General features: G+C 42.7%; 2 protein-coding genes across 3 annotated transcripts in view; both read left to right on the forward strand.

The window, feature by feature from the left end:
- The window catches only part of CDK14 (cyclin dependent kinase 14), a 448,028-nt gene that overhangs the window by 328,856 nt on the left and 91,709 nt on the right, over positions 1 to 27,463 (forward strand). Inside the window, exon 15 of one of the 2 annotated variants that reach the window (XM_077174723.1) lies at positions 16,146 to 16,293. The exons of the other annotated variant lie outside the window; for it this stretch is intronic. The gene's annotated coding sequence lies outside the window, so the exon portion shown is untranslated. Of the gene's footprint in view, positions 1 to 16,145; positions 16,294 to 27,463 lie in introns of those variants that run through there. 2 annotated transcript variants of the gene reach the window in all.
- Positions 19,540 to 23,596, forward strand: FZD1 (frizzled class receptor 1). Its single transcript, XM_054634921.2, has one exon. It carries the CDS (start codon positions 19,918 to 19,920, stop codon positions 21,673 to 21,675), a length of 1,758 nt encoding a protein of 585 aa, XP_054490896.1. The 5' UTR covers positions 19,540 to 19,917; the 3' UTR covers positions 21,676 to 23,596.

A 27,463-nucleotide genomic window follows, 5' to 3' on the forward strand; every position in this document is an offset into this window, starting at 1 on the left:
GATAGAGGAGACACCAAAATTGAGGCTGGCTAAAAGGCACTCAGGATGAGCTTACTGGAAGTGGGGAGAGTTGAAAAAATGCTGCATTTGCAAGTGGTGTCATTACAGAGTCTGGCTTTGGTTTGTTTTATGGGAATAATCCCGGGGGCATGCTCTAGCTGTCTCAGAGCATGGGCTGAACAGACTCTACAACAACTTAGATTCTTACTTCAGAATGGTTTTTTACTAATGTAACTATTGTTATAATGGATTAAGCGCAGGTTTGAGTCAGTAATCAATTAATGGAAAGCAGAGAGGGTTAACAAGTACAGACCTTAAGTATGCAGCCTCAGTGCAGGACTTACTGCTAGCACTTTAGAGAAGGTGAATTAAGCAGCATTTGGGAACATGTACTTCTGGGTTCAGACTGCTAGCAGGGGGTTGTCTGACTGGCATGCTCTTGCTGTGGAAGAAAAGGGGAGATTCATTCTCTAATACATTGCAAAGTATTCCTCAAAGAAAGTAACTATTGCGCTGTTCAGGTGGAGGATTCTGGTAGGGTATGTTATGCATGATCATTAAATTGGGTCATCTTTTTAGTCTTCTAATCAACCAGCCTATTTCCAGCTCACTCTAAAGCAGGTGAAGAAATCTGCAGTACTAAACCCAGGTATTAAATCTGCTTCTACAGGCATTGAAATTCTTGTATTTCATTAGCCATTGTTCATATATGTATATTGAATGTTGTGGCCACTTGTGCATCATTTTTTACAACAAAAATTACTTTTGCTGAAAAATAAAGGTTGGTATTATCTGTCAGTTCTCTGTAAAGCTGCATCATAAGATTGATCTGTTCCTGAACAAGCTGAAATGATTTAGTATTTTGCTAGAAGGAAGAACTGATAAGGGCCAAACTGCAATCAGCTGTGAGTTTACTGTTAAGATAATAAACGTGAACAGACACTGTGCAGAGATCAGCCATGCTTTCCTTTTTCCAGATATTTGACCACAATGAAATCATGACATTATCTTAAAGCTGACATATGTAACTCTAGTCATACAGATATTTACAGCTAAAAATGATAAGCTTGATCCTGAGAGATGCTGGATATACCCATCCTTGCTGCTTTTAATGGCAGTTCTGGGTGGTTCAGAGCCTTTGGATCAGATTAAGATCATCTCAACAAATCACAGTGAGGAAGACAGAGAGGAAATGGCTATCAGAAAACCAGACAGGCTAAGATTTTATCCTTATCACACAGAGGTGAGGTGCCTCAGAGCAATATACTGATTCTCTTCTCAGGCTATATCAAATATCAGGACTGGCCAATGTTCTTTAATTCAGGGAGACCATAGAAAGAAGCATGAGCACATTTGCAATTAATTCTACCTGTCCCAGCAGGTAGAATTCCCACTATCACAACACTATCTTCCCAGGTACTATATTTTAGACTGGGCGTTTAGAGCAGTGTAGACCCCAGTTCACTGGGGTCTTTGGTAAACCAGCTGTATTGGAATTCTTATCACCCAAAATCCACTTCAACCAATGTGCAATATGATTTTGGCAGAGAACAATACAGTTTTGTACTCCCAGGATCACTGACAGTAATGAAATAATGTTGTCTTCTAAATTGAACATATGTTAAATTCAGTCATGCAATAGCACATAACATTCTTAGATAGGAAGAAGGAAAGAGTTAGTAAAATCTACCTTTTGATTTTACAATTGCCCTGAAGGTACAGAGTCTTCCAAATTATTGTACACTTTTGAGATTTCTTTCTATGTTTCTGTTTGCAGAATAAACTTTGTAATTAATACTAACTAACTAAAGAAAACCAGCAGGTTTACATGTCTAATGGCACGTACACATCAGCAGCAATCCTATAAACATATATACAGATGTGTGCATTAATTCAGATGAGTACAGGACAGGAGCATGGCTGTATTCAGTGTTGAAAATGATAATCCAGCTCCTAATTATGTACATGGTTGGCTATGCTGATTTAAGACAGGATATTAATGCCATTTTCTAACTGCACATCAATGAACCTAAAGACTGTAAATTGCCAAAGCTAAATCAGATGTGTAATAGGAAATTTAAAACATTTACAATTTTGTCAAATATGAAAACATTCTTGTTTTCACAGGGGTGTAATGTGGATCTTACAGTATAACAAGAGCTATGAGTCATTTAAAAATATGTAATATCCTTTGCATATCACAGATACTTTTCTCATGAATAAGGAACTTTTCACTGTAAGAAGACTTTTATATGACTCTGGCTTGTTTCTCAGTCTATTTCCAGGCTAAATTTACTGTAAAGAGAGCGGTTTTGCATCTGCCTATGACAGTTCTCCAGTGTATTGAGGTCAGCTTCCATTCTCCTTGTCTCTGATGCCTGCCTGTATAAACACAAATTCCATTTCCATCCTATTATTTTTCTAATCAAGGGTTTGTCATGCAAAAGAAGATCTGAGGTGACTGTGTTTTCCATTATGCAAAACATTCCATTATGATAATATCTTCAGGATAGTCTTATAAAGGTGCCCTGCCCAAAGACATCACAAATGAGAGCACTAAAATGGTAGACAAATCCTGCATAATTTGCCCTCTCATTTAACATTCAGGCCACAGAGTTCACCCTAATTTGCCATACACATTTCCTCTGACATCCTCGATCTGTACATATGGTAAAAATAAGAATTGGCAGCTTTCACTGAATAGATTTCTGTTAAGTGCTTATCAAAAGAAGAAGAAGAAAGGGGCTGTAAAATGCAGTCATATTTAGTACATCCTTCGATTTCTTTTGCTTTCTCTGCTAAACTTACACTTAGTAAAATCTACAGTCAATGAAATGTACCTTTTGAGCTCAAGTTGCTTCCATTCAGAACAAAGTAAAAAATACACCAGCAAAGGAAACCTGATATTTCTTAGAAATTCTCTTTTCTTTCTTATGCCAAATCCCAACAGGCAGGGCTCCACAGAAAGGGAGTTTATTTTCTAAATCCTTTGAACACAAAGCTCTTACATTTTCTAGGACAAGATGTTTTCCTAGACAATCTCAATATTGTATCTTTGTATTATTAATACTTTTGTCATAAAGATGAATACACACATTTACTTTATTGTATATATTTGATTTCCATTAGATGTCATTTCAATTATTCAAATATGAATTGGCTTACAAACAGACTCCTGTGAAGACTTGTGTCTGAGTCTTCGCAAGCACATCATATTTCTGCAGTCTCTGTGTATTTGATTTATCTGTTCTCTCTTCTTACTGTGCAGATGTGTGTGTTGTATGTGCACATGTGCTAAATATATAGGTAAGTGAATCTGCATTGACTCCTTTGTTTGAAAAAACTTCTGAATTTGTGGGACATTTTTACAAGTTTTCTATGGTGATGATTGTTTATGCCTATTTCTGTAGCCAGACAGATAAATTTTAGGGCTGTAGAAAACATAGGCATTTTAATTATAATCCAAAATAGATAAATGGTGCTTTTCTTGTCTGGCTTTCTAGCATGTTCTTGTAGATCTGGGGAACACTATGCCATTGCTGATCTTTCCAGTTCAGGGATGATATTAGCTTTTAGGCCTTGAATGCTTTTTTCTTTTTCCCTTATGTATTGGTATGGCCAGGTGTATCATCATCATTATAATCTTTTTAATTAAAGTCAATCCCCTGTCTTGATTTCCTAACTCAGTCTCTGATATTTTGAAGTGTCTTCTATTTCTAACTGCAACATTTGAAAGAGTTGTCTCCAGTCCTTTTCACAATTTTATCTCTTTTACTGGAACTGTTCTTAGTCCATGAAGTTATAATAAATTTGAGAAAAAACCCATATGGATTGTAGATGTATTATCCTTATTGATCCATAATCTCATCACCTACTGTGCAGCATTTCTGACTAAGGTACATGACTGTTTTAATTCATCTTTACTGAACCACTGATGCTGATGTGGATATAACTACATGTAGGAGTAGACTTCTCTGTAACGTCCCTTATGTTACATGTCAGCACAGTATGTACTCTTTCTTCTCCAAGATGCAGCCATCTCATCTTCTTGGAACTAGTTTTAAGTTCAAGCCTACAAAACCGATTTTCCAACATGGCAAAAAATGCTTTCATTAAACCAGACAAACTTGCCAGTAATCACATATCATTTATATTTACTGAAAAGCTTTGCTATGGATCTTTCAAAATTATGCCCTCCAAGGCATCTCACAGCAACATTTCATGATTGAAAATGAGTGTGATTCCAGCTTGTCTGCTCCTGAATCAGACTTGGACTTACCCAATTGCTTGACATTTCTTACTTCACTACAGGAGTCTTAACACACACCTTTTATAATTACAGTTACCTGAAACTCCATATATCCACACTCTTTATATTGTATCCTCTCAAGCCAGTTGTTTTCCTCCAAAAGTTTTAACCCATTTTTATTATTCCCCTCCCATCAGTTGCCAAGAGTGATAATTTGATCAATAAAGCTTGTGTCTGCTGTGAAGTCACGCCGTTGCTGGCCATCTGCTTCCTCTGGGCCTTAATCTGTTGGTAAATGTATTCAGGATTATTTTTTTCCACTAGTGACTAAGATCTCTATAGTTAGCTGGATGAGCAGGATCTTTCCCTGAAGCTGGTAGAGGTATTGCCTTTAGCTGCTTACCTGCAACCTCCTTGTCTTCCTTTATGTATCTGTTTAGGCCTCTTTGCTGGCACTTGCACTGACAGCTTTCAACAGCTTGACCTTTCTGTTCCTGCAGCTAGCCCACATCTGACCACTTTGCTGTTCTCCTCACTTTTCTTTGTTTGCAAATAAGTAGAAACAATAAACAATCAACATAGCGACCAGGACCTTTCAAGTCAGTGATGCAAATATATTTGTACTTATAAAAAATAGAACAAAGTGCAATCAGGATTATTGGACCAAGGCCCAGCTTATCACACCTGTATGCACAGCTAATAGAGCCACATTTATGCTATTTTTTGAAGTCTGATTTCTTCAAAGTGGTCCCTGAAGGCCGAGTTTCCATCTTCATGGGAGAGGACACTGCTTCCGAAAACCATCCCATATGCATTAACATGCAAGGTTATGCAACCAGATTTAAAATTCTTGGTTGCACAGGCAGTTTTATGAAGCCTGAAAGCCAGCATAGGTCATCAAGTCTGCTCTGTGGATCCCCATGGTTTAGCAGCAACTGTTTGGATAGGAGTTTGCTGCATACATTGCCTTTCCTGCCATTGCAACCTCCAATAGCTGCTGCTTCTCTCCTTCTGCTGGTGTTCCAAAAAGCAAGCCAGCATGGCACTGGATGTACAGAGCTAAAATGCTCACAGCACTATCTGCACTCTCTTCTCTCCAGGGGTTCTAACCCTAATTGAAATTGCATGGAGAAACTGCATGCCCAGATCAGCTACCAGAGTATAACAGATTACAAGTTACTGTGCAGCTGCTGATCTGTGGTATCTGCTCATTCTTTGCTTGTAGAAAATGCAAAGGAAACAGGGATATGAAACTGTAAAAGCTTGTATGCCTAGGACTGCAGACAGTTCATTTTTTTGTGTATGTGACCACAACACAGCTACAGAGTTGCAGCCTTTAGAATGCACAACTCCAGGCAGGTGCTCATTCCAAGAGCTTTTCAGATAGCCCCATGTTTTTATTAATTCTCCTTGACTTCTTCTACTTGCTCTCCCTAACTGCCCAGATCCAGTGAAACAACCAGGCTTTCTGAGCCAAACCACAGCACATCACCAGCACACTCAGTCTCACAGTACTGCTGTCCCTGCTTAGAACTGAGCATCTTCTGACCAGGGCAGTTCAAACTCCAATGTTCCCCATGCACGAGCACAGAACAAAGAGGTGAAGCATAAATGAGAGGATATATTCTGCCTTCATGCTGGATGAATGTGGGGTGGCTCTGTAAGAGAGCATATTCTACCTGCTGAGTACCAAGGGAATCAAGTTCCACAGTACATTCCCTGGAGGGAATGGTTGCACTTAGCTGAGTGTGTGAACAGAGCTGTGCTTTCTGGTTCACTATCAAGACTTATCTAGAAGAGTGTACATTCCTTTAATTAAAAAGGAAAAAGTGTTTATTTAATTCTACTTTCTACTGCAGAAACATATGATAGTGGAAATTATGGATTTTGGTGCCTGCCAGGTCCCTGATACCCTTATGTGTTTTAGAATCTAGGCAATTAGAGAATTCATGTGGTAATTCCTCCATTATACTTTTCACATTAATATATTTTCTTCTGAATTGTTTAGTCAAATTAATTGCATTGAGCCTTATTTCGGGTATACTTAGCATACTTCTAAAGAGACTTATTAACCTACCAATATTTATCTCACTTAAGAATTGCCTTAATAACAACATTCAGGAAAGCTGGTTCATGATCTGATATGGTGATAGCTCCAATTTTTATGTGTTGTGTTGTCAGGCTGCTTGTGATATAATAGAAAAGATCTACTCTTGGCTAGGGAGAGATGAGATGTGAAGTTTTCTCTGCTGGAGTGCATATGCCTTCAGACATCAAAGCCTTTAAAATTTCCCATACATCAGACTGGAAACTGGACATTTTATCACCTGGGGTGCTGCCTGCTCCCTACTGCTTTGTCTGCCCAGCAGTTCCCCAGGGCTGGAGCAAAAGCTGTTCACATCAGAGGCCAGAAGTGAAGGCATACTCCTGGCTACAGCTGTGGGTGTCCACTGACAGTAAACAGATGCCAGGACAAAAAAATCTAACAAACCAACCAAAAAAAAAACCCACTCTGTTTTTCTTGGGAATTTTACTGTGACAACAATCCTCATAAAAGCAGCAGCTCTGTCCTGGGCAATTATAAACCAAGCACCTGCAGGAGACATTTCTTCATTCTTTAAAGGCTCTGACCTTCAACCTCAGATCTCTCTCTTCTCCTCCAGCATGGCATGGAAATAAGCTGTAATTGTGGATACTAACAGTCTGTATTCTAATGACTCTTGTTATAAAATAGGATAAATTCTGGTTACAAAATGGGAATGTCCACACACCCAATTTCTTTATCATTAGTCTACAGCAACATGAGAAAGCTATGCACAACCAGCTCAGAGGCTACATGGGCTGCATAGGACTGGTCAGGGAGCAGCAGTGAGAAAGTCATGGCTGTCTCATGTGGATGCAAAAGGGGTCTCTGAACAACGTCAGCTATGAGCAATGTCAGATATTAATTTGGTAGGGTGACATTTTTATTTATTTTTATTGGGTGGTTATCCGCTTGTGAGAAATACAGGACAAGAGTTGGGTCTGGGAAAACAAATTATGTCTGGAATTTATCTTGATAAAATATAAAAGCAGATTATGTTCCTTGGCTAAAAGTTGTTAGCATGAGATTGTGAGTTCCTTAGTTCTTTAATGCTTTAAGAAAAGAGAGAAGGAGACTTTTTAAAGAAAAAACTAATGTAGTGAAATAATGACCATGTACATGCAGAGAGAATTTGTGGATTAGGCTTGTAGGTACTTCTGTAAGATATTCTTGCTGATTTTAGGTGTCACGTGCTTTACCTTAGTCAAAAAGCAGTTATTACAAATGCTGCAGTAAACAACCCTCCCCATGGTTTGTCTTCTTGTTTCTAAAAGATCATCTGAGTTTCTTGCACTGTTGAGGTCTAGAAAAATGGGAAAAAATGTGGGAGATAATCCTTTTAAAAGTAAAGTACATGCTGAAGGAAATCTCATTTCCATGTGCAGTCAGAAGCGGCCCAAGTGCCATTGTCTAGACACAGTCCAAAGGAAGAGCAAGTGAAATACTTGGATACATGCTAAAGGCTGTGTATCTATGAAATTTCCACTTCAAATCCCAGCCAAATCTTCTCTGACCAGCTTGAGATAAATAAGCACCCAACGTTAATCAGCAAAGTTAAAATGCTGGGTTTTTTCAACCTTGTTTTCAACAGAACAATTCCATATCTAAGTTCTTGTCCAACAGTTACTCCAAATATTTTACAACATAGTTAAATTTGAATCCTGAGGATTCAAATTCTCAGCCTACACCTGAGTTTTCATGTTGATGATCATCATTGTCAACCATCTGTCTCTGGTCAAATTTCTTTTATCAAGGCCTTTTTTAATTTATGTATTCATTGAGTATTTGCTGCACAATATGACAAATACCCATTGACAATGGCATGTTCTCAACTTCAATGGTTAGGCTTGTTGAGAAGCAGTTAGGACTCTCTGCCTCCTACCCACAATATAAAAGGGGCAGAGTTTGTGTCTCCTCTTGCACCATTTCATCTTTACCGAGGGCTGTTCCTTCTCCCATGAAGAGCTGCTCTGCTGTGTGAGTAGTGGCACTGGGAGATACCCTTCATAGTAGATGTAGCACAGGTTATCTGGTTAATTAATTTCAGTCCTTATGCCCAGTCCAGAGTTTTTCAGTAGCAGGCAGCTGTCTCCTCACAGCAACAGAGAGGTACAGCCCCTTCAAAAACAGTGCTCTGCAACCCACACTGGTAGAGATGGCAAGACTGTGCAGCACTGTCCTTGGAGTTTCCCTTCATATTAACTGATAACATGTGAGCTGCTTACATGGTCTGATGCCTAATTTAAATTACTATTGACAATGGCATGCTGAGATGTTAGAGCATAAAAGGGAGGCAGGGAGAGGAAAGAAGCAAGTTAAGTAAATATATAAACTTCATTTCTCATCTTTATTGCTTTTCAGGTAAGAGAATAGATATTAAGAAGTTTGCATGCTGCTATGAAAGAGTTTAAGTTGATAGCTTAATGGACTAATACTGTGATGTTAAATAAATCTGTTGTCAACATACATAGCGGGGGGAGGTGTTAAATGATGGCCTCAAGTCCTGCTGCCCCTCTTTTCAGGGAAAGAGTCAACATCAAGGTGACTCAAGGTCTTTTCTACTCCCAAGCCCCTCAATTTCCCTTTGGTCCTGGAAGGACCAAAACAACAGAGATTTCTCCCCATATTTGCCACCTCAGCAGCTGGTTCAGCTATGACTAGATTTTTTATTTCAAGTCAGAATAACTAATGATTAAATTTTCTTTGGAAAGGTGCAGTCTGAGCTGCAGTTTCATGATTGCTTCATGCCCATTAAAGCTGGGCTGTTGCTGACAGGAACCATTCCCTCCTCTCCTGTGTTTCAGCTCACACCTTCCTTCCCTTTCCCCTCTGCTGGCACTAGCACCCCTGCAGCCATGCCAAGGGCTGGAGAAGGGAATTGCTGCAACTGGAACTACAGTGGGCTTTGCTGGTTAGCTTTCAGCTGGGCCAGCACATTGCTCTGCTTCTCTCCACTGCCCTGCAGGTGCCTCTGTGGGAGAAACAACAGGAGTGGGTAAGGTGTGGGACCACCTCCCTCAGGGGGCTTAAAACAACTGTGATTCCCCCAGAGCTTTCCAGGAAAAATAGGCCTTAGGAAAAAAGAATGTGTTTGCCAGCTTTAGGTTAAAGTCCCTTTCCTATCACAGATTTCTCACCTGACTTTGAACAGGTCATTTTAACCTCTCTCTGCCTTAGATTTCTTTCTCCAAAACAAAGACAAAGCAGTACTTTTATCTTTTAGAACAAGCACATTAGAGATTTTGAGGTGCTGAGGTGCCCAGGTACTCTGGGAATAGGAGCACAGAAAGACTTTTGATAGGTCTGCAAATATTTTTAAAGTGCTTCTGCCTCAAGCTTCTATTTTTAATTGCAGAAATTGTAGACAGAATTTGTATTGCACAATTATGGCCTTCGTAGTTTAACATGTTGTAAGTATCCCTGCTTTTGGCAAATCACTGGTATAACTGAATTCCAGATCATAAAATTCAGGGTGTAAACCTGAGATATACGACAAAGGATGGAAATGGTTTTTTCAGGCTTTAAAAAGCATTTTCACTGTGTGTCAAGTTTCAGTAACTTTTAGTAGCATCACTCAAAAACAGAGTGAGCAAGCACTCCATGGTGAAAACGCCAGCTGTGCTCTATTTTACATGCAGTTACCTTTCAATCAGTCATACCATAGCATTTACTTGCTCCATCTGAACCTCTGCCTGATCTGAGATCGATTCAAGCTCATCTGACCTGACATTGTCATTTTTTTCCAGCAGAGCTAATGTGTGGTTTGTTTGTGACCAGACCCATCACTTACAGGGCTTCAAGCTAATATCCTTGTTTTAACACAGAGCAGACAGAGTGGTTGTTTGGTCCACAATCACTTTTCCAGAAATGGGTGATAGTACTGCATCAATACTGTCATTGTGATCCTCTTCCAAGCTTAAAAAGCTCTGCTTGCAGCATAAGATTTGAAATGTTTAATCTTTGAAAAAATACATTTGGTGTAGCCATAACAAGTGGTAGAATATCTGTTTTGCCTCAGAATTTGAGATTAGAATGTCTATGTTTATAGCTAAAGGAGGATACCACTAGAAATAAATACTTAGTAAGGTGGTGATAAAATTACAAGGGAGGATCTTCATTCAAGAAGAAGAGAGTCTTCTATTGACAAAAGTCAAATGAGAGATTACAGACTAGTTATTCTCAGATGCATCATCCAGCCCTGGCAATCTGATTCTAAAGGGCTGATTACCAGAAAGCACAGGTACAAGTACTTCTTACATATAAGGTGTCTGAAAGATGCTGGGACCAGGGATATTCATTGGTCTCATTCTGAAACCACTTTACCACATACTCCTTTTTTGACCTTGGAAATGCATTTAATTTCTCTGCATTTAAGTTCCTGCATTTAGAAAACGGGGATTAAGAACATAGATGCAAAGCTGCTCTAAGTTTATTGATATTTGCAGCTTTCAGAGCTTTAATGGGTAGTACCATACAAAGGCAAAAAGTTCTTTTCATTTTACTGAAGTAATTCATTTTTCAGCTGGCTGCACTGTTGTACTGCAAATCTTCAGTGAGTGAGAACTTGCCAGTTTGAAGAAACAACTGATTTAACTAAATGGTTTTTCAAAGGCACAACATAGAAAAATTGGTGCAACCCCATCATAGAGATAAATTTATATCAGGCTGAGTGCCTCATATTGATTAAGCTTATGTCAGCAAGGAATCAACTTGCTAATGCCATGAAAGGCACTTTTAAACTGAAATAAGAGTGTCTACACAAAGGATTAGTTTAATATTGGCATTCTTTTTCCCCAACTAAGACAAGCCTTTAAGTCTCATATCCCTAGTGCTATGCATTGTGAATTAAAAAAAAAAAAAAAAAAAAAAGGTAATAGAAATGGCATAGCAGACATGGCAAAAACCAATTAGTGTCTGTCCTTGGTACTCGGAGTGCTACATTGGCTCGCAATTAGGCTTGCTATGATTTGAAGCATCTTTAAGCTTGCTACTATTGAACATAATATGTGGGAACATGGTTCTGTCACATTTTTTTAATGTTCAAGCTATGCTGACATATCCCAGAGATGTGAGTTCAAGGCTGTGGTTTCATGGCAGCCGAATTTCTATGGCAGGCCGGCTGCCACTATGAAGTCACAAATACATAACTTGTGAGAAGGAAGGAAAAGTGCCTCCCAAACCAGTTTGGTGGATGCTTTTGCTTGCTATGGCAACAGTGTGGACAAAGTTTAGGATGAGCTGCTCCTAGCCCTTTCTCTAAAAGGAGAACCCAGACTTCCAAGTCGGAATTGTAATCACAAATGTACTTGTAACAATGTAAGTGTAGGCACAGTGAAGACTTTTAAGTAAATATTTAATACAGTCTGCATTTTTAAAAAGTCATGATGTATTCAAAGAAGGAGCTCTACAACTGTAAAAAAGAAAAGAAATAGAAATCACAATGGCTTTGCAGAAATACTAACTAATTAATAGTTATCCTCATAGCTAGACTATATCAGTCTAGCTATAATAAATGGCAGAGGAACAGACAATGTCCAAAAGAATCACCATCAGCAAAGTACTTCCTGAGATTTAAGAATGATTTCAACATTAATTGATATCAACAAGTAAGAACCAGAAGCTAGATATCCTGCCTTTTCCCTTTCCATCCCTTCCTAACGCTTTCTATTCAGGGTTCATATTTTATGCATATCCTTCCTCATGAATTAAAGAGCTCCGAAAATTGAAGAATAACCATGAAGTCTCTCTCACTTTCCAGGTAGAATATGTAAGGATGGGCATGACTGAACCTTGTTTGCAATGGTGCGACTGCCACTGAGAGTTGAAGTGGGAAAAGGAGGTGTTTTCATCTGAAAATACAGAAATACATAAGCATGTCAGAATCTTCTGGATGTCAGAGATTCAGTCAGCCAAATGTTGCAGTAGCTGCGTCTCCTGGATATGGGCTCATTCCTGCTGAGCAGGTTCAAGGCTGAGATTTTACTGCAGTGGGATACAGCTGCAGTGGGCTCTGGCTGCTGAGACCAGCCATCCCTGACATGACTGGGATCAGACCAATTTGACACTTTAAGATAGGGAAGCAAACTTCTATAGACTCTATATTCAGCATGTGGACAGCTGAGGGGAACAGAAGACTGGGACACTGAGGTGACATGGCTTATCCTCATGGTCTTCAGTGCTGGGAACCCTCAGATATTTTTCTTAATGCCAGCAATACCATATGAAAATAAACAGAATTACAGTCATCATCCCTGAGATGGCAAATGTGTGGATTTGCATAGACAAGTCCAAATCCAGTAAAAATGATACAATCTTATTACTCACCCATAAAAACAGAGACGTCACAAGATCCAAAAGCAAAGAGCCCAGATGCACCCACTGTCATGGGATAGGTTCATGTTCTGATAGGGATACTGGGGAAGGAGAGACTTAGACAATTTGCAGTTGGGCTAAATGTTATGCCTGCATATTTGAGCATTACAGAATGACAGCCTGTGACAATAGGAAATTAAATTCCATCATCCTGAAGGTCACACTCCCTACAGTGAACCTTGAGATTTTTATGAAGTGCTCCTTTTTCTCCTCCTTGAAGACTATGGGATTGGGCTAAGGATGGTTTATCTGGGTCCCACATGGGATATTGGAGTGCTGCAGTGTTGAGCAGTTTCTCTGCAGCCAGGGTCAAAGAGTAGAGGAAATCTAACTAGAAAAGCCAGCTGCAGAATTGGAGGAAGGTCTAGAACACTATTCCTGTCCATCCTTAAGAAAATTCCTTTCACACAAACAGCCTAAATTTTCCAAAAACAATTTCTTTCAAAATGCAGCTGACCCCTCCTGTATGATGAAGAATGTATTTAGGGGAGAAGGGTCTACATGCAAATTCTTGGGGCACATTCCTTTCAGTCTTGCTGGGCATTCTGCCTCTGTTTACATTGGTTAAATATTTAAAGCTATCTTTAAAAAGAAAAGCAAAAGCCCAAAAATTTCTTCTAAAGGGAAAGTCAGGATTGTCCTTTAACGTGTACCAAGCTGCATTCCACTGAAAAAGGCAGATGCAGGCTGAGAAATACTCCTGCTCTGATCTCATCCTGCTCACTCTCTAAATAGCATTCATGGAAAATACACACACAGCTAAAAGACATAGAAAAACAACTTTCCTCCACTCTATCTCCCCACCTCACGCACACACACCTTTTCAATTTGTGTATCTTGAAATAGTAATGCAGCAAATATGATCTGAATCTCATTTACATCAGTGGAAATAGGGAGTTATTTCTTTAAAAGGAATGTACTTGAAGCACAGCAAGAGCAGCGTGAGGCCAGAAGTAAGAGCTCATCACATAATTTCTCCTTGCATCACAGCTTTATGAAGCTCTACTCCTTTCCCTTGTATCTGTGAAATCAGCAGGTCTGCTCCTGGGAGTAAGGATTGCCATCTTAGGCCCTTAAATCAGCCTCTCTGTGTTTGAAGAACAAGAGAGAGTCTGTGTTTTCAGGCACTGTATGTAACTGTAGAAGAACTTGCCCAAGAAAGGGAAATAAAAAGAGAGTAAAAATGTTCGCATTCTCTGAACAAAATGAGCTGTGATCTGCAATTGCCCTTTTAAGAGTTGTGACTTTTTCTTGTTCTCCGGAAAACTTCTGGCAGCAGCAGCCGGGCTGCAGCCCCTGTGCCTCTCACCCCAGCACAGAACATGTCAGGGAAGGCAGGCAACATACGGCTTTAATTTGCAAGGGATCATCTACATTTCTTCTGAACAGAAAAGAAAACCAAATCAAATCTCCACATACTCCATCTATCTTGAATAAACAGCATTAAGGAAAAAATGCTGTGGGTACTGGGAGGAAGAGATTCTTTGTAGTCTGCTTTGACTGTGCATACCGCTTCTCATGCCTCTTTAAAACATGAAATCCTTGTAATGGGGGCCTGACTTACACCAATGCTGGCCAAAAATTGCTCTTTATTCCTCGCCCATGCTGCCTGGCAGCACCTTCATGTTACAATAGGTATCACTCAGCAGGAATAAATTCTATTTCTCTTGTTCCCACAACCCCCAAATAGAAATAAAAGTACAATTTTTAACCTAAATTGACAATTACAAACTAATACAGCTAATTAAGAAAAGGCATATAGAGAGGCAAGTGGGATGAATTGGAGGGTAAGCTGACCTGGGCCACCCAATGGTTAGAGAATTTTCAGGTCTCTTTTCAAATGCTTGTTAGTAACAACTGCCTCTGCACTGAGGTGACTTTCTGAGCACTTGGCTACACAGCCTTGAGGTCCTTTGCTGCAGAAAGTGTTCTGGCTGCTGACTGAACCATCCCTAAGGTTTGTGTTCAGCTCCTACTGATTTTCTTTGCCAATCACTGCATGTGTTTGTTATTTTTGTCAGTACAGGCATACTTCCAAGAGTCTTCTAGATGTTCCAAGAAATGTTAAAGGCAGGCTTTTAAATTTTAAGGATTTAAAGACTAGGTCTGTGAGACACTATGCCCATGATCCTGAGGCAGATGGCTATATCATTGGCACATTGCAAACTGAGAAGTATCTTACCATGCAAATGGTAAATCTGCTTGGGAGATTTGTCCAGGTACCTTCTATCCAGAATTTTGGTTTGTAGACCTCCATGTCCACTTCTAGGGTTAAACACCTTACTTTAAGGAGCATGTATTATCCGGATTAAGGATTTTATAATCCAAAATATATAGTAGTTTTATTATGGCAATGTAAGGGTGTACCTTATTTCACCTTATATGTGGAATGTATGACACTGTAATCATCTCTCCTTCATTTCATTGCATTTAGAACCTTTGTACTGATTCTCCTTCATTTCACTGCTTTTACAATCCTTGCAGTGATTTTTCAGCAAGTGTCCCTGCCTGTGCATTGTGAAGACTTGATATGATGTGTACTGCCAGTACTCAGAGCTGAAATGAGACCCACCTGAGATGTGAATCTGTACTGTCTCATTTGGAAACTCCCAAGAAACTTCACTAATTTAGTATACACATTGCTGCCCACCACAGATTACAGATTTTAATCCCTCAATCTATCCAAATCTCAAAAATCCTTTCTTTCCATACAGAACTGATTGCTTTGCACACAAAAAATATTAAGTGTTCTTATCAGCCAAGATTCATGCTCACCATGAGGCAAAAATCAACTTTTAATTTATCCCACTGAATTATAACAATCTTACTTTTAACCCTTTATATGACATCTAAATAATGAAACCTTAACTCAACTGAAAACCTAATTATTTAAGCATAACTTTTGCTTTAATTTGGTGGACAAACATAATTTATGTTATCATCTTGGTTTACATATTATTCATTTGGGTACTCACTAGCCTTCCTACATACACATTTGTGCTTATATTTGGATTCTCTGTAGGTAACATAAGTCTGTGAGATAAAGCTGAATAATTTCCTCTAGGGAAACAAGTTTTCCTTAAGTGCTGTGGAATGGAAGCATTCACTCCATCCTATTTCTGCCAGTCACATAGAGGAAAACAAGAAAATCCTGTGATGACTTTTTGCTTTGTTTCTTTACAAAATTAAAGATTTACATAACAACTTTTGTTTTTCCAGACAATCCCTCATCTCCCATAACATGTAAAGCAAGCACAAGCCAGAACTCTAAGGATAGTATTGGTACATAAAATATGTAAGAGGCCAAATCTCTGCCTACCTACCGGAGCCCTAAGTTCCCCTAATGGCTACTATGCCTAGTAACATCTGCATATTGTTTTGAAGTAAAAGCTGAAATTCCTTTTTATTATTATTTAATGCCCAAATTTTTGTTTCTTTTAGAATGGATGATTGCCTTTCCGTGGCAAGGGGGAAGAGTGCCTGTGCTTTAAGAAATACATGATGTGTCCTCGTGAGAACATGATTACTGTCACATTGACCCAAGCAAAGGTGGCATCCAGTCCAGTCTCCTCTCTCCAACTGTCACCTATGATGGACACCTAAGGAATCATTAAAAGAACAAGGGAGACACACAGGAACAATTTCCTGTGGATATGATATGCAGTACTGGGCTTGCATGAAGAAGTTGCATATTTTGTGTAGGCCAAGACATATAAGTCTTGGAAAAGTAAGACAGACTTTTGGTCACACTTTTCTGTGGGTTAAAATCACCTTTCAGTTAAGAGCAATTGCTTACCATTTCCTAAGATATTTATTAATTAAGCCAGCTCTGAAAGGAAGAAGATGGTAGCTTTAGAATAGAGAGGATATTGATGATGTTAATGATGGGGAAAATAGCATTTATTAGCTTAGCAGAAATAAGAGACAATTACCTTACAGTCTGTTGATTTGGATAGGGGTAAGTGGGAGGGGGCAGTGTTATAATTTGAAGTAGAAGGAAATGATAATGTACTATCAGACCAACATCTCTACTGAGTCCAATGTTTTGGGCAGAGTTAGGAAACCTCGTTCCCATGTGCACTTCTGTGAGCCAAGTTCTGTAGTTTTCCTTAAGGATCAGGCCTGAAAGGAGTGGGAGAATATCTGTTTTGTGAGAAAGACTCCCTCACAAACAGCACAGTGCTTTGTTTGGTGTATGGAGATGGCCTCCAGTAGTTCATGCTGGTCGTTTTCAGCAGCAGAACTACAAGGAATGCAGCTGTGCACTGGATGAAGTACAGCCCTGGAACATCAATGTAAGACAGGGGTATGCTGGTGATTTGATGGCAGGGGGTGTTCACTGCTGTACTAGTGGATGGGAATCAAAACACATCTTGCAATTCTTGCTCAGGCAAGGTTTAAACTGATCTGGCATTTTGGGCCACAAAGGATTATGCTTTAATGATGAGTTTTGTGGTTTGGGGTGCTTGAAATGTAGGACAAGTGCTTCTGGGAAGATTCTTTCCACACAGGATTTTCTTCTGTTATGTGAAAAATCACTACACAGTTAAAATGAGCAAGTCCTAGAAACTTTTCTGACCTTACCAGCTCTCGACCCTTGTTCTTCTTCCCACAGTACCACCTCCACCCCATTTCCACTTTTTCTTTCTGAGCTGGTCTTACTGATACATCTGAACTTAAAGTAGTTTTTCTCAAGCTGTGTTTAGCTTTTAGCTAATTACTGCATATAGATAGTTACTGCTTCAGAACCAAAAAAAAAAAAAAAAAAAAATTAGCTTGTTAATCCAAAAATGTGTCTAGTTTTCCTTCTGTACTAGTTGGTCTGAAAAAATTATTATGCACATGTACAAACCTTATCTGTATACACTGGTCTTTCTCCTAGAACAATCTTCTAAGTTGTTAGAGATGGTGTTTTTTGGTTTGAGAAATGTTTCCTTAATATTTCTAATGCAGACCCCAGTAGGTAGAATTTAAATCAACTGATGATGCACTTGGGCATCCTAATTACCTCTGCTGGACTGTGTGATGTGTCCCCAGGTCTAAAGAGGACAGGCAGAAAGCCAAGGAGGCTTCCCAAGACTAGTCAGAAATTCACACTCATTGTATATGAGAAAGAGCATGGATAATACTTATTCTGATCTCAAGATCCAGTGTTCAGTCTTTTTAGGATGAACAGAGAAACAATACTGCTATTTAGGGCTGAATATAAATAGGTTTTGTGCTAGAAAGAAGTTAATAATTTTAATTACTGATGTAGATCTGAAGAGAAAAATCTGTAGCTTCAAACTATAAATACAATATTTAAGGAATCAAACTGTTCAGCAGAAGATGGAAAAAGGTATTTGTGCATATCATTTTTGAACTATGGTCCTCTGAAAAGAGAGTTCTTGACAGAACTCAATGAACCTCAGTAAACAAGGACATCAGCAATCGACATTTTTAAGGATGTGCAATTTTTAAACATGATCCCACTCCTGCAGTCGTTACATAGCACAGATTTTGCTATTAATTAGTTTGAATGTGGGACAGTTCTGCTGGGAGAAAGAAAGTGGCCTAAATAGCACGGTCCAAATTTTATCTGTAGCTATCCAAGAAATACGGATGTCTTTTATTAACCCTTGCCACCTCTGACAGCTAGAAATAAATGCTGGAGCTGTCTTACTACTAATGGATTTTTGGAGTTCAATTAACATGCAAGGCGGAAAGGGTGGGAGCATGCTGCAGAGAAGGAAGACAGCTGGGAGAGAGAAGTTCCATGCCTGGTTCAGCTCCGAATGGTAGAATGAACCTTCAGACAAACATGAAAACATTTACACACACGACGGAGAGCCTTAATTACTGAACGTCTGGAGAACAGGGCAGGGTTCTTCTCTCCAGGAGCACACTTTATTATTCTTATTCAGTTCCAATGAGTACAGTAAATCCCCTATTCAGCCTTCATCGTTTTTCTGGGCGATGCATTTCAGGAGAGCCAACAGGACCTCCATTCTGTTTGTGCAATGGGGCTTCAGGCATGTGAAAATGGCTACTGGTGGCGGTCACTGTATGCCCATTCACCCCCTCCTCAGAATATAGCAAGAATTTTCCAAAAAACCTGACGGGAAGTATTGCATGTCACACAGCATTCGACTTGGGTCACACTGGAACAGTTGCCCGCTACGCAGAGGGAGGAAGGGAAATGGGAAAGCCCTATTGGGATTATTTTCGTGTGTCGGCCTGCTGCTGCGGACGCGCTGGGAGGAAGGCGCAGATAACACGCCGGCAATAGCTCGGTAGCGAGTTACTTTGTGTCTCTGGGGAGAGGCGAGTTTTAGCCACTCCAGTGTCACCGTGTGTGCGATGTGCGACATCGCGGTCTGTGCCTTCACGGACGGAGCTGCGGCTCCTGCCCGCGCCTCAGGTGACCGCAGCGTGTCTCCCACCTTTCAGAGCTGCAGAGACATCCCCACCGCAATGCACCCCGCAGCAGAGTCCCGGCACTGCCGCGGATCCCTCCTGCAATCCTGCCCTTTGCTGTGTGCCAAACATCGATTCCCCCGGCCGGGATTAGCCCGGCCGCTTGCACGGCGGGGGGCACCGAGGGTGACGGGCTCCGGCCCAGTCCGGGTGCGCCGCTCAACAGCTCCAACAATCGTCATCAGCGGGGAATCCAAAAACAGCCCCGGGACAGCCGGGGCCGGCGCGCTGCCGACCGACGCGGCACAGCCCCGTCCCCCCGATCACCGCCCCGCGGCGGGGCCCCTTCCCCAGCGCCGCCCCCACCGCCTTTGTGCGCGGCGCGGGGCAGCCCCGGGCCCGCCTGCGCCCGCCCCCGGCTGAGGCGTTGGGAGACGGTCCCTTACGCAGGAAAGTTCGGCGTCGGTTTCAAGGCTCCTCCCTCCGGTGAAGCAGACTGCGGGGCGCCTGGAAACCGGTCGGAGGGAGCGCGGCGCGGCGAGGCGAGGGGCGCGGGCTCGAGGGGCCGGCACAAATGGTCAGGCGGCGGCGGCGGAGGCGGCGGCGGCGGCCGTAGTTGGAGGCGCGGAGGACGCTGCCGCCGGTGCGGGCAGAGCTGCGCGCTGCGCTCCGCGGCCGCGTGAGTGGCGGCCGGGGCTGCCCCGTCCCTGCACGCCGCTCCCTTCATGAGTCGCAAGTTCGGGCCGGGAGGAGCAGCGGCGGCGGCGGCGGCGGCGGGGCGGCGGGAGCCCGGCAGGGCAGGCGGCACCGACTGAGCATGGCCGAGCGGCGCGGGCCGGCGGTGAGCGGCGGCGGGGAAGTTGGCAGCGGCCGGTGCCCGCGGCTGCCGCTGCTGCTGGTGCTGCTGTGGGCGGCGGCGCTCCCGGCCGGGGGGCAGCTGCCGGCGTCGCAGTACAACGGCGAGCGGGGCATCTCCATCCCTGACCACGGCTACTGCCAGCCCATCTCCATCCCTCTCTGCACTGACATCGCCTACAACCAGACCATCATGCCCAACCTGCTGGGCCACACCAACCAGGAGGACGCGGGGCTGGAAGTGCACCAGTTCTACCCGCTGGTGAAGGTGCAGTGCTCGGCCGAGCTCAAGTTCTTCCTGTGCTCCATGTACGCGCCGGTGTGCACCGTGCTGGAGCAGGCCCTGCCGCCCTGCCGCTCCCTCTGCGAGCGGGCTCGCCAGGGCTGCGAGGCCCTCATGAACAAGTTCGGCTTCCAGTGGCCCGACACGCTGCGCTGCGAAAAGTTCCCGGTGCACGGGGCTGGCGAGCTCTGCGTGGGGCAGAACGCCTCCGAGCGCGGCACCCCCACGCCCGCCCTGCGGCCCGAGAGCTGGACCAGCAACCCGCACCGCGGGGGCGCCGGCGGCGGCGCCGGGGGCCCGGGGCCCGGCGAGCCCCGCGGGCGCTTCACCTGCCCGCGGGCGCTGAAGGTGCCCTCGTACCTGAACTACCGCTTCCTGGGAGAGAAGGACTGCGGGGCGCCCTGCGAGCCCGGCCGCCTCTACGGGCTCATGTACTTCGGGCCCGAGGAGCTGCGCTTCTCCCGCACCTGGATCGGCATCTGGTCCGTGCTCTGCTGTGCCTCTACCCTCTTCACCGTCCTCACCTACTTGGTGGACATGAAGCGATTCAGCTACCCCGAGCGGCCCATCATCTTCCTCTCAGGCTGCTACACGGCGGTGGCCGTGGCCTACATCGCCGGCTTCCTCCTGGAGGAGAGGGTGGTCTGCAACGAGCGCTTTGCCGAGGACGGCTCCCGCACCGTGGCGCAGGGCACGAAGCGGGAGGGCTGCACCATCCTCTTCATGATGCTCTACTTCTTCGGCATGGCCAGCTCCATCTGGTGGGTCATCCTCTCCCTTACCTGGTTCCTTGCTGCTGGCATGAAGTGGGGCCATGAGGCCATTGAGGCCAACTCCCAGTACTTTCATCTGGCCGCCTGGGCCGTTCCGGCCATCAAGACCATCACCATCCTTGCCCTGGGACAAGTGGATGGCGACGTCCTCAGCGGCGTCTGCTTTGTGGGCATCAACAACGTGGATGCCCTGAGGGGCTTCGTGCTGGCCCCCTTGTTCGTGTACCTGTTCATCGGCACCTCTTTCCTGCTGGCTGGCTTTGTGTCCCTCTTCAGGATCCGGACCATCATGAAGCATGACGGCACCAAGACAGAAAAGCTGGAGAAGCTCATGGTGAGGATAGGCATCTTCAGCGTCCTCTACACGGTGCCGGCCACCATCGTCATTGCCTGCTATTTTTACGAGCAAGCTTTTAGGGAACAGTGGGAGAGGAGCTGGGTCACGCAGAGCTGTAAGAGTTATGCCATTCCCTGCCCCAACAATCACAGCGGCCACCACCCGCCCATGAGCCCCGACTTCACGGTCTTCATGATCAAGTATCTCATGACCTTAATCGTGGGCATCACATCGGGCTTCTGGATCTGGTCTGGGAAAACCCTGAACTCCTGGAGGAAGTTTTACACCAGGCTCACCAACAGCAAGCAGGGCGAGACCACGGTCTGAGACCCCTGCTTGCCAGGCTAGGGAGATGCGGGCAGGCGGAGGACTGAGGCTCTGCCTGGGGAAGCAGCTCCTTATCCAGCCTGGGCAAACTTTTGGGACTGCGAGTGGCTTCCGCAGGCGGCGGGGAGAGGAGGACGAGCTAGGGGGACCCCAGTGCTGGGATCTCCGGGCTCTGCCCGCCCCGTGCTGCTCGGGCTGTCTCCTGTAGGAGCTGAACGCACTGTCAGGTTGGGGGAGAGGGATGTAAATAGCCTCTGTAAGATTTTGTAAGTATATTTGTATTTAAATTACAAAAAAACTCACTTTTTTTTTTATTATTTAGGACACTTCTAACCCGTTTGCGGATTTTACTTCCTCGCTTATCACCTCCCCCACCCCCCTCCCGCTTTTTTTTTTTTTTTTTTTTTTTTAATTTAAAGGAAAAAAAAGGCTTTGGATTTTTATTTCGTAGGGAAGGATGGGTAAAGCTGCCGGTTAAAGAATCGAAAACAAATCCCCTCTTCTCCCCCACACAGGTTTTGTAATGGCTTTGCTTGGAATTTCAGCTGCATAAGCAGGAGGACCCGGAGCGGGGCTGCGGCCGGGGGCGCCTCCTGACCCGGGCTGGGTCCCGGCCCCGGCCCGCCCGCGGTAGCGTGGAGGTGGGGATGGGGAGGGAGGAGCGCCGCTTCCCGCCGCGGTCCCGGCCCCGGCCCCGGCCCCGTCTGGGGAGCACCGACCCCGCCCGGTCCCGTACGGGGAGCACGGAGAAGTGCCCGAGCATGGCGCAGGGACGGCGCTGCGCCGAGCCCCGGCCCCGCTGGCCCCCGCCGGGCCTTTCTGGGGGTACAAAGAGCGGCCGTGCTCGGGGCGGGCCGCTGTGAGCGGGGAGAGCCCCTCGCGGAGCCCGGGGCCGGGGCGGCCGCCGCCCGCCGGGGCTGCCGGGTCCGGCCGTGCCGCGCATGGCTCGGGAGGGTTGGCCCGGTTCGGTGTACGAGCTGGGGTTTATTCACACCGCCTGCACCTGTAGCACCTCCGAGGGCTCAGGAGGTGGATGGTGGCAGAAACACACCGGCATTCCCTCCTGCTGGGGTTTTTTTCTAAGCCCACTTTGCAGTGCGGGGGCGCCCCGCGGGTGCTCCTACCGCCGCCTGCCCCGGTCCCTCCCCGCCGGGCTGCTGCCGGCTGGGGTCAGCAGGATCAGGAAATACGGGCTCCGTGAAAAGAGCCTCATCGGAATAAAACGCAGCATTCAGTTTGGGGCTTTTGTTTGTTTCCTCCCTGCCCCCTAGTTATATTCATACATCGGCTCTTCATATGGGAAACATTGGAGCCATTGCCATTGCTCTGAATTTTAATTCATTGAGATTTAAATCATTACACATTATGAGGGTGTGATGATTTTTGCCAGTAGTAAAAACAATGGAAAGGAAACAGTAAAGCAGAATGCTTAAGCATTCTGGTGAGATGTGAGACCTGAAAGAGCCTCTGCTGTCTTTTTTCCCCTCTTTTTTCGGTACAGAAATAACATTGCATACTGCAAGGATAAAATACCATGTGTGCAGTATATCAGCTACCTTTTATGCTCCTGGGTGTGTGGGATTGTGCTTCTAATACGTTAAAAAAGTTAAAAGACGAAATTGTAACTTTCAACAGATGCATTTGAATATGTAGACCTCTGTATGAAAAACAGCAGAATGCTTCTCTCCTGATTGTATTGTTTTAAACTTTTTTTTTTATATTACAAATGCCTGTATTTAGGTTCATAAACATTATCTATGGCTACCATACCCTGAAATGCAAAATTATTTTAATTTGGTATGCATTTATTTCTGTTCATTATCACAAGATCATCTATATTTATAGAGGAATAGAAATTTATATATATTAAATACCATATTTTTAATTTCTCTGAAATAAATTGAGGTTTTGTACAAAAGTAGCTTGTCCCTTTACGTATTCCTCCAACTCATACTGTGTGAAGGCAGTGTATGTACTACAAGATGTGTGGGATTCCTTTTTTCTTTTCTTATGTTGAGTTCACAGTAACAAGCTGGAATTCAGTGTAGGAATTCATTGTGCATTTTGGTTTTTATCTCTGGGCCAGTCTAGATTAATCCTTCAAAAGAAGTAATGTAAACTGTTCAAGATCTCTGACAGGGTATGGTCAGTGGTGTGAAATCCAAGAAGAGATCTGCTATATGGCAGGAGAAGAAAGAATCTCAACAGTTCTTTTTTGGTGGGTTTGGTGGGGGTTTGTGGTTTTTTTTTGTTTTACTTTTTTGGTTGCAGAAAAGAGTTCTCACAACTTAAACTTTCTTCTCACTTTCCTTTTTATTAAAATTTTAAAAAACCCCTCAGTGCTTAAAATGATACTCTAATTATGTTGCAATATTGTCAGAATGTTTTAGTGAGTAAATTTAAAACTATTTAGAGTAAAATAGTTTTATTTCCTGAATTTTGACTGTTTGGTTAATCCAGAGTTAAATGTTCATGGAAGCATTTCAGCTTTATGGAAAGTACACACATTCTTTAACCTTTCAACGCAATACATTTTTTTCCCCTCTTTTTCTGTAACTCATTGTTTGAAGTGCCATTCGGTAAGTGGGTTTATTAGGAAAGACTGGTTAATTATCAAACTTGATTTTTGATTTTTAGTGTTATAAGCTAGTAAAGCATTTCTTTCTGTAGATCTGGAGGCAGATACTAATTATTTTTGGCTTGTTTACTTTATTCAAATCGTGATGCATAAACAGCTATAAGGAAGTAAGGGAAGCTTAACAGAATTTCTCTAAGGTGAGACAAAGGGGCAGGGTTTTCTCATTATTTTAAAATTTGTTCTACACAAACATAGTTCTTGCTTTCTCGGATATTTGGACATTTTTCTCATTTTTTTTTTCCTCTTCAAGTTTTGGGGGTTTTTTTCCTTCCTTTTTTGGGGGCTATTTTGGCATTTAAAATTGTGCTGATCATCACTCTGCTAATGAACTGAAGTACAAGCCATTCACTTTCGGTTCAATGGAATTCTTTTTGGTCAGTGTATAGTTACATTTCAGCCCTTTTGGCTAATCTTTTTTCTTGCAACAATGTATGTGATCTATTTATGGGTGGGAGAACACATTTATTTGTAACAGAGATGTTGCAATTATGGTAGAGATAGGAAGACCAATTTTTAAAAATACTTCTCAGAAATGAATAATGGATTTTTTTGTACAAGAAGTAGAATGTCAGTATTTACAGTTCATGATTTGCAGCAGATATGGATCCCCTTCAGTTCTCTGGGGTTTTGGGGTTTTTTTCAGAACTAAAGCTCCATGTTCAATCTTGGTTATTTTAATAAATATATTAGAGAGTGCAATATATTCATAAATCTGTTGAAAGAGCACCCCCTGCTTTTTTGTTTGCTATTTGGTTTGCTATAAAAATTTTGTTGCAATTTCTGTGACCCTTCACAGGGCAGTAATTTGCAAAGGTCACAGTCATCACTGAATGCTGTGGCACTGTCTGTGTGGCTCATCCACCTTTTTATATTTGATTTCTCAACACATAATGGTATTTCAGATGCTTTAGTAATAAGATACAAAAATATCTTGCATGGGGCCTCAGTAATGGTTTACTGTTAAAAGGAAATCTATCCATTGCTCCAGGGGTTTTAGATGGGGGTTTTAACAACATAGTCTGGGTGATTGATGTGCCATGGTAACCAGAGAAAGTATCAATATACAGTAAGTAGAAAGTGTCAGTATATGAAGAAGCAGTTTTCCCCAATTCTCTTGTCCCTGACAAAGTTATTATAAGAACAAACTTGATAAAACACATTTTTTTGGACTGAAGTTCTTGTTTAGGCATTCCATACTCAGCAGCTTTCCTTTCTCTCATGGGATATATTTGTACCCTGAAATGAAGGGACACTCAAAATCACCATTCCCCTGAAGAGGGCTGTAGCCTGAAGAGCTGGGGATGTTGATTTACTGTTCATCCTTCAGTAACAGTAATGCTCTTTAATGTAGTGGCAAATCTGTGGTATTGGAATGAAATTATATGCTCTTTCCATAACAAATCCTATTGGGAAGAAGTAGGATTTCTGGTTTGTTCATATAGTAATGCCCAAAAATCTCTGGTATATGCACATATTAGTGAGTGTTTCTGTTGTGTTTGGTTTTGGTTTTTATTCAATAGAGTGGCAAGACAAGGCTGAAAGCTAGTGGGTCTCATATCTGCCCTCTGGATGATGCCCACCCTTCTGCTGCCATCCCTTTGCACTTTTTAAAAAAAATTGTTATTCAAAGGGATGATAACGATGTATGAGAAGAGACTGCTGTTTATTTACATGATGAGTATTTTTCAAAATAGGCTATGGGCTGGTATCTCATCAGTCTTTTGCCAATCCCAGTCACAAGAGACAACCTCCAGACTGACAATGTAGTTCTTTTTAAAAGATGTGCACCCTGAAGCTGAGCAGAGAAAGTAATCCTGAGTTTGTCATGATGAACTATAAAATTATTGAGAGTACCCTTGCAAGAAGTTTGCATTTGTGTGGCATAATCTTCCACTCCAATGCTGCATGGCCTCAGAAGGAGCTTCAGCTAGCAAAACTCAAGACAGATGAAGAGTTGCTAAGTCAAGCATTTTAACACTTACCTATAAATATAAGGAAACTGAGGCACAGCTCTGTTTTTGTCATGAATTTACCCTCTAGTTCTCAGGAACTGGAACTGCATTTTATTTGGTACATGTTTCCAATGACAGCACTACATGACTGGCAATACTGTGCAAAATCTGAATATGAGCCTCACCCTCCCTTTTAATGGTCCTAGATTTTATTGGTTGCTGTTTGCATTGCTGGACCCGGAGCATCATTGCTCTGCATGTTGTGCAAACTTGGGGTCAATGGATCATATGGATCCTGATTTCAAATATTGATTCAAAAATGCAAGTCAGTAATGTGCTTAGACCCATTAGAAGAGAGGGATGCTCTTGTGCCCATAGCTGTGAGAGTTTTTCATATTTGTAAATCTCTTCCCTCTGTGATTCAGTTGAGCTGTAAGGCTTAGGCAATGATTCACAGTCATATGGAGAAAAAGAACTTAGTTTTTCTTGCTTTGGACTGACCCCTTTGCTGTTTCTGTGTTTACAGCACAAAAGAGAAATGCTTTGTTATGAAGCTCCTGATCAATTTTGAAATAGTAGTACTTTAATAATAGTAGTAATTTTAAAATGGGTTTGCAGGTTTAGGAAGCAAGACTTGTCTTACAGCTGAGGCCTTGGTTTCCACAGTTTAGTTTTTAGAAGTCTACAAACATTTTAAGATGTGAAATAGCTTCTTAAGGACAAAATAAGTATGCCAGGATTAGGTCCTGGACACTTTTCAAGCATTATGAGCACCATATTCATTTGTGGATGGTTAAACAGCATCACCGCCCAGTGATGCTGTTAAAGCAGACTAGATAAGCCCTGTAAGAAAAAAGGCATAATTGCATTTACATGCCAACTTAAATTCATTCTGCACCTTTTGTCATTTGGGGTCACTAAATGGAGAAGAAAATGTAATTTCTGTCATATGGGAGAGATTTCATGAATTAGCAAAATAGACCTTAGTAAACAATACGTAAATTGCAAGTGTAACATCTTCCAGAAAAAGGCAATACCACTTTGATAAATTAATTGTAGACAATGGTTTAAAAAAATTAAACACTTTAAAATGTGCCGAATCTGTAGACTATGACAACTGTATTTTAGAATCCAACTTGTGTTTATTCTGAAATGCCAGTGTAACCACATCAGAGAGTCTTCCAGGCATGAGGTCTTG

Source organism: Agelaius phoeniceus, chromosome 1 (genome assembly GCF_051311805.1).
Source record: "Agelaius phoeniceus isolate bAgePho1 chromosome 1, bAgePho1.hap1, whole genome shotgun sequence".
NCBI lineage: Eukaryota > Metazoa > Chordata > Aves > Passeriformes > Icteridae > Agelaius > Agelaius phoeniceus.

Bases quoted from the DNA above. Each gene is read 5' to 3' on its own strand.
- FZD1 (XM_054634921.2), top strand. From the start codon at position 19,918: ATGGCCGAGCGGCGCGGGCCGGCGGTGAGCGGCGGCGGGGAAGTTGGC.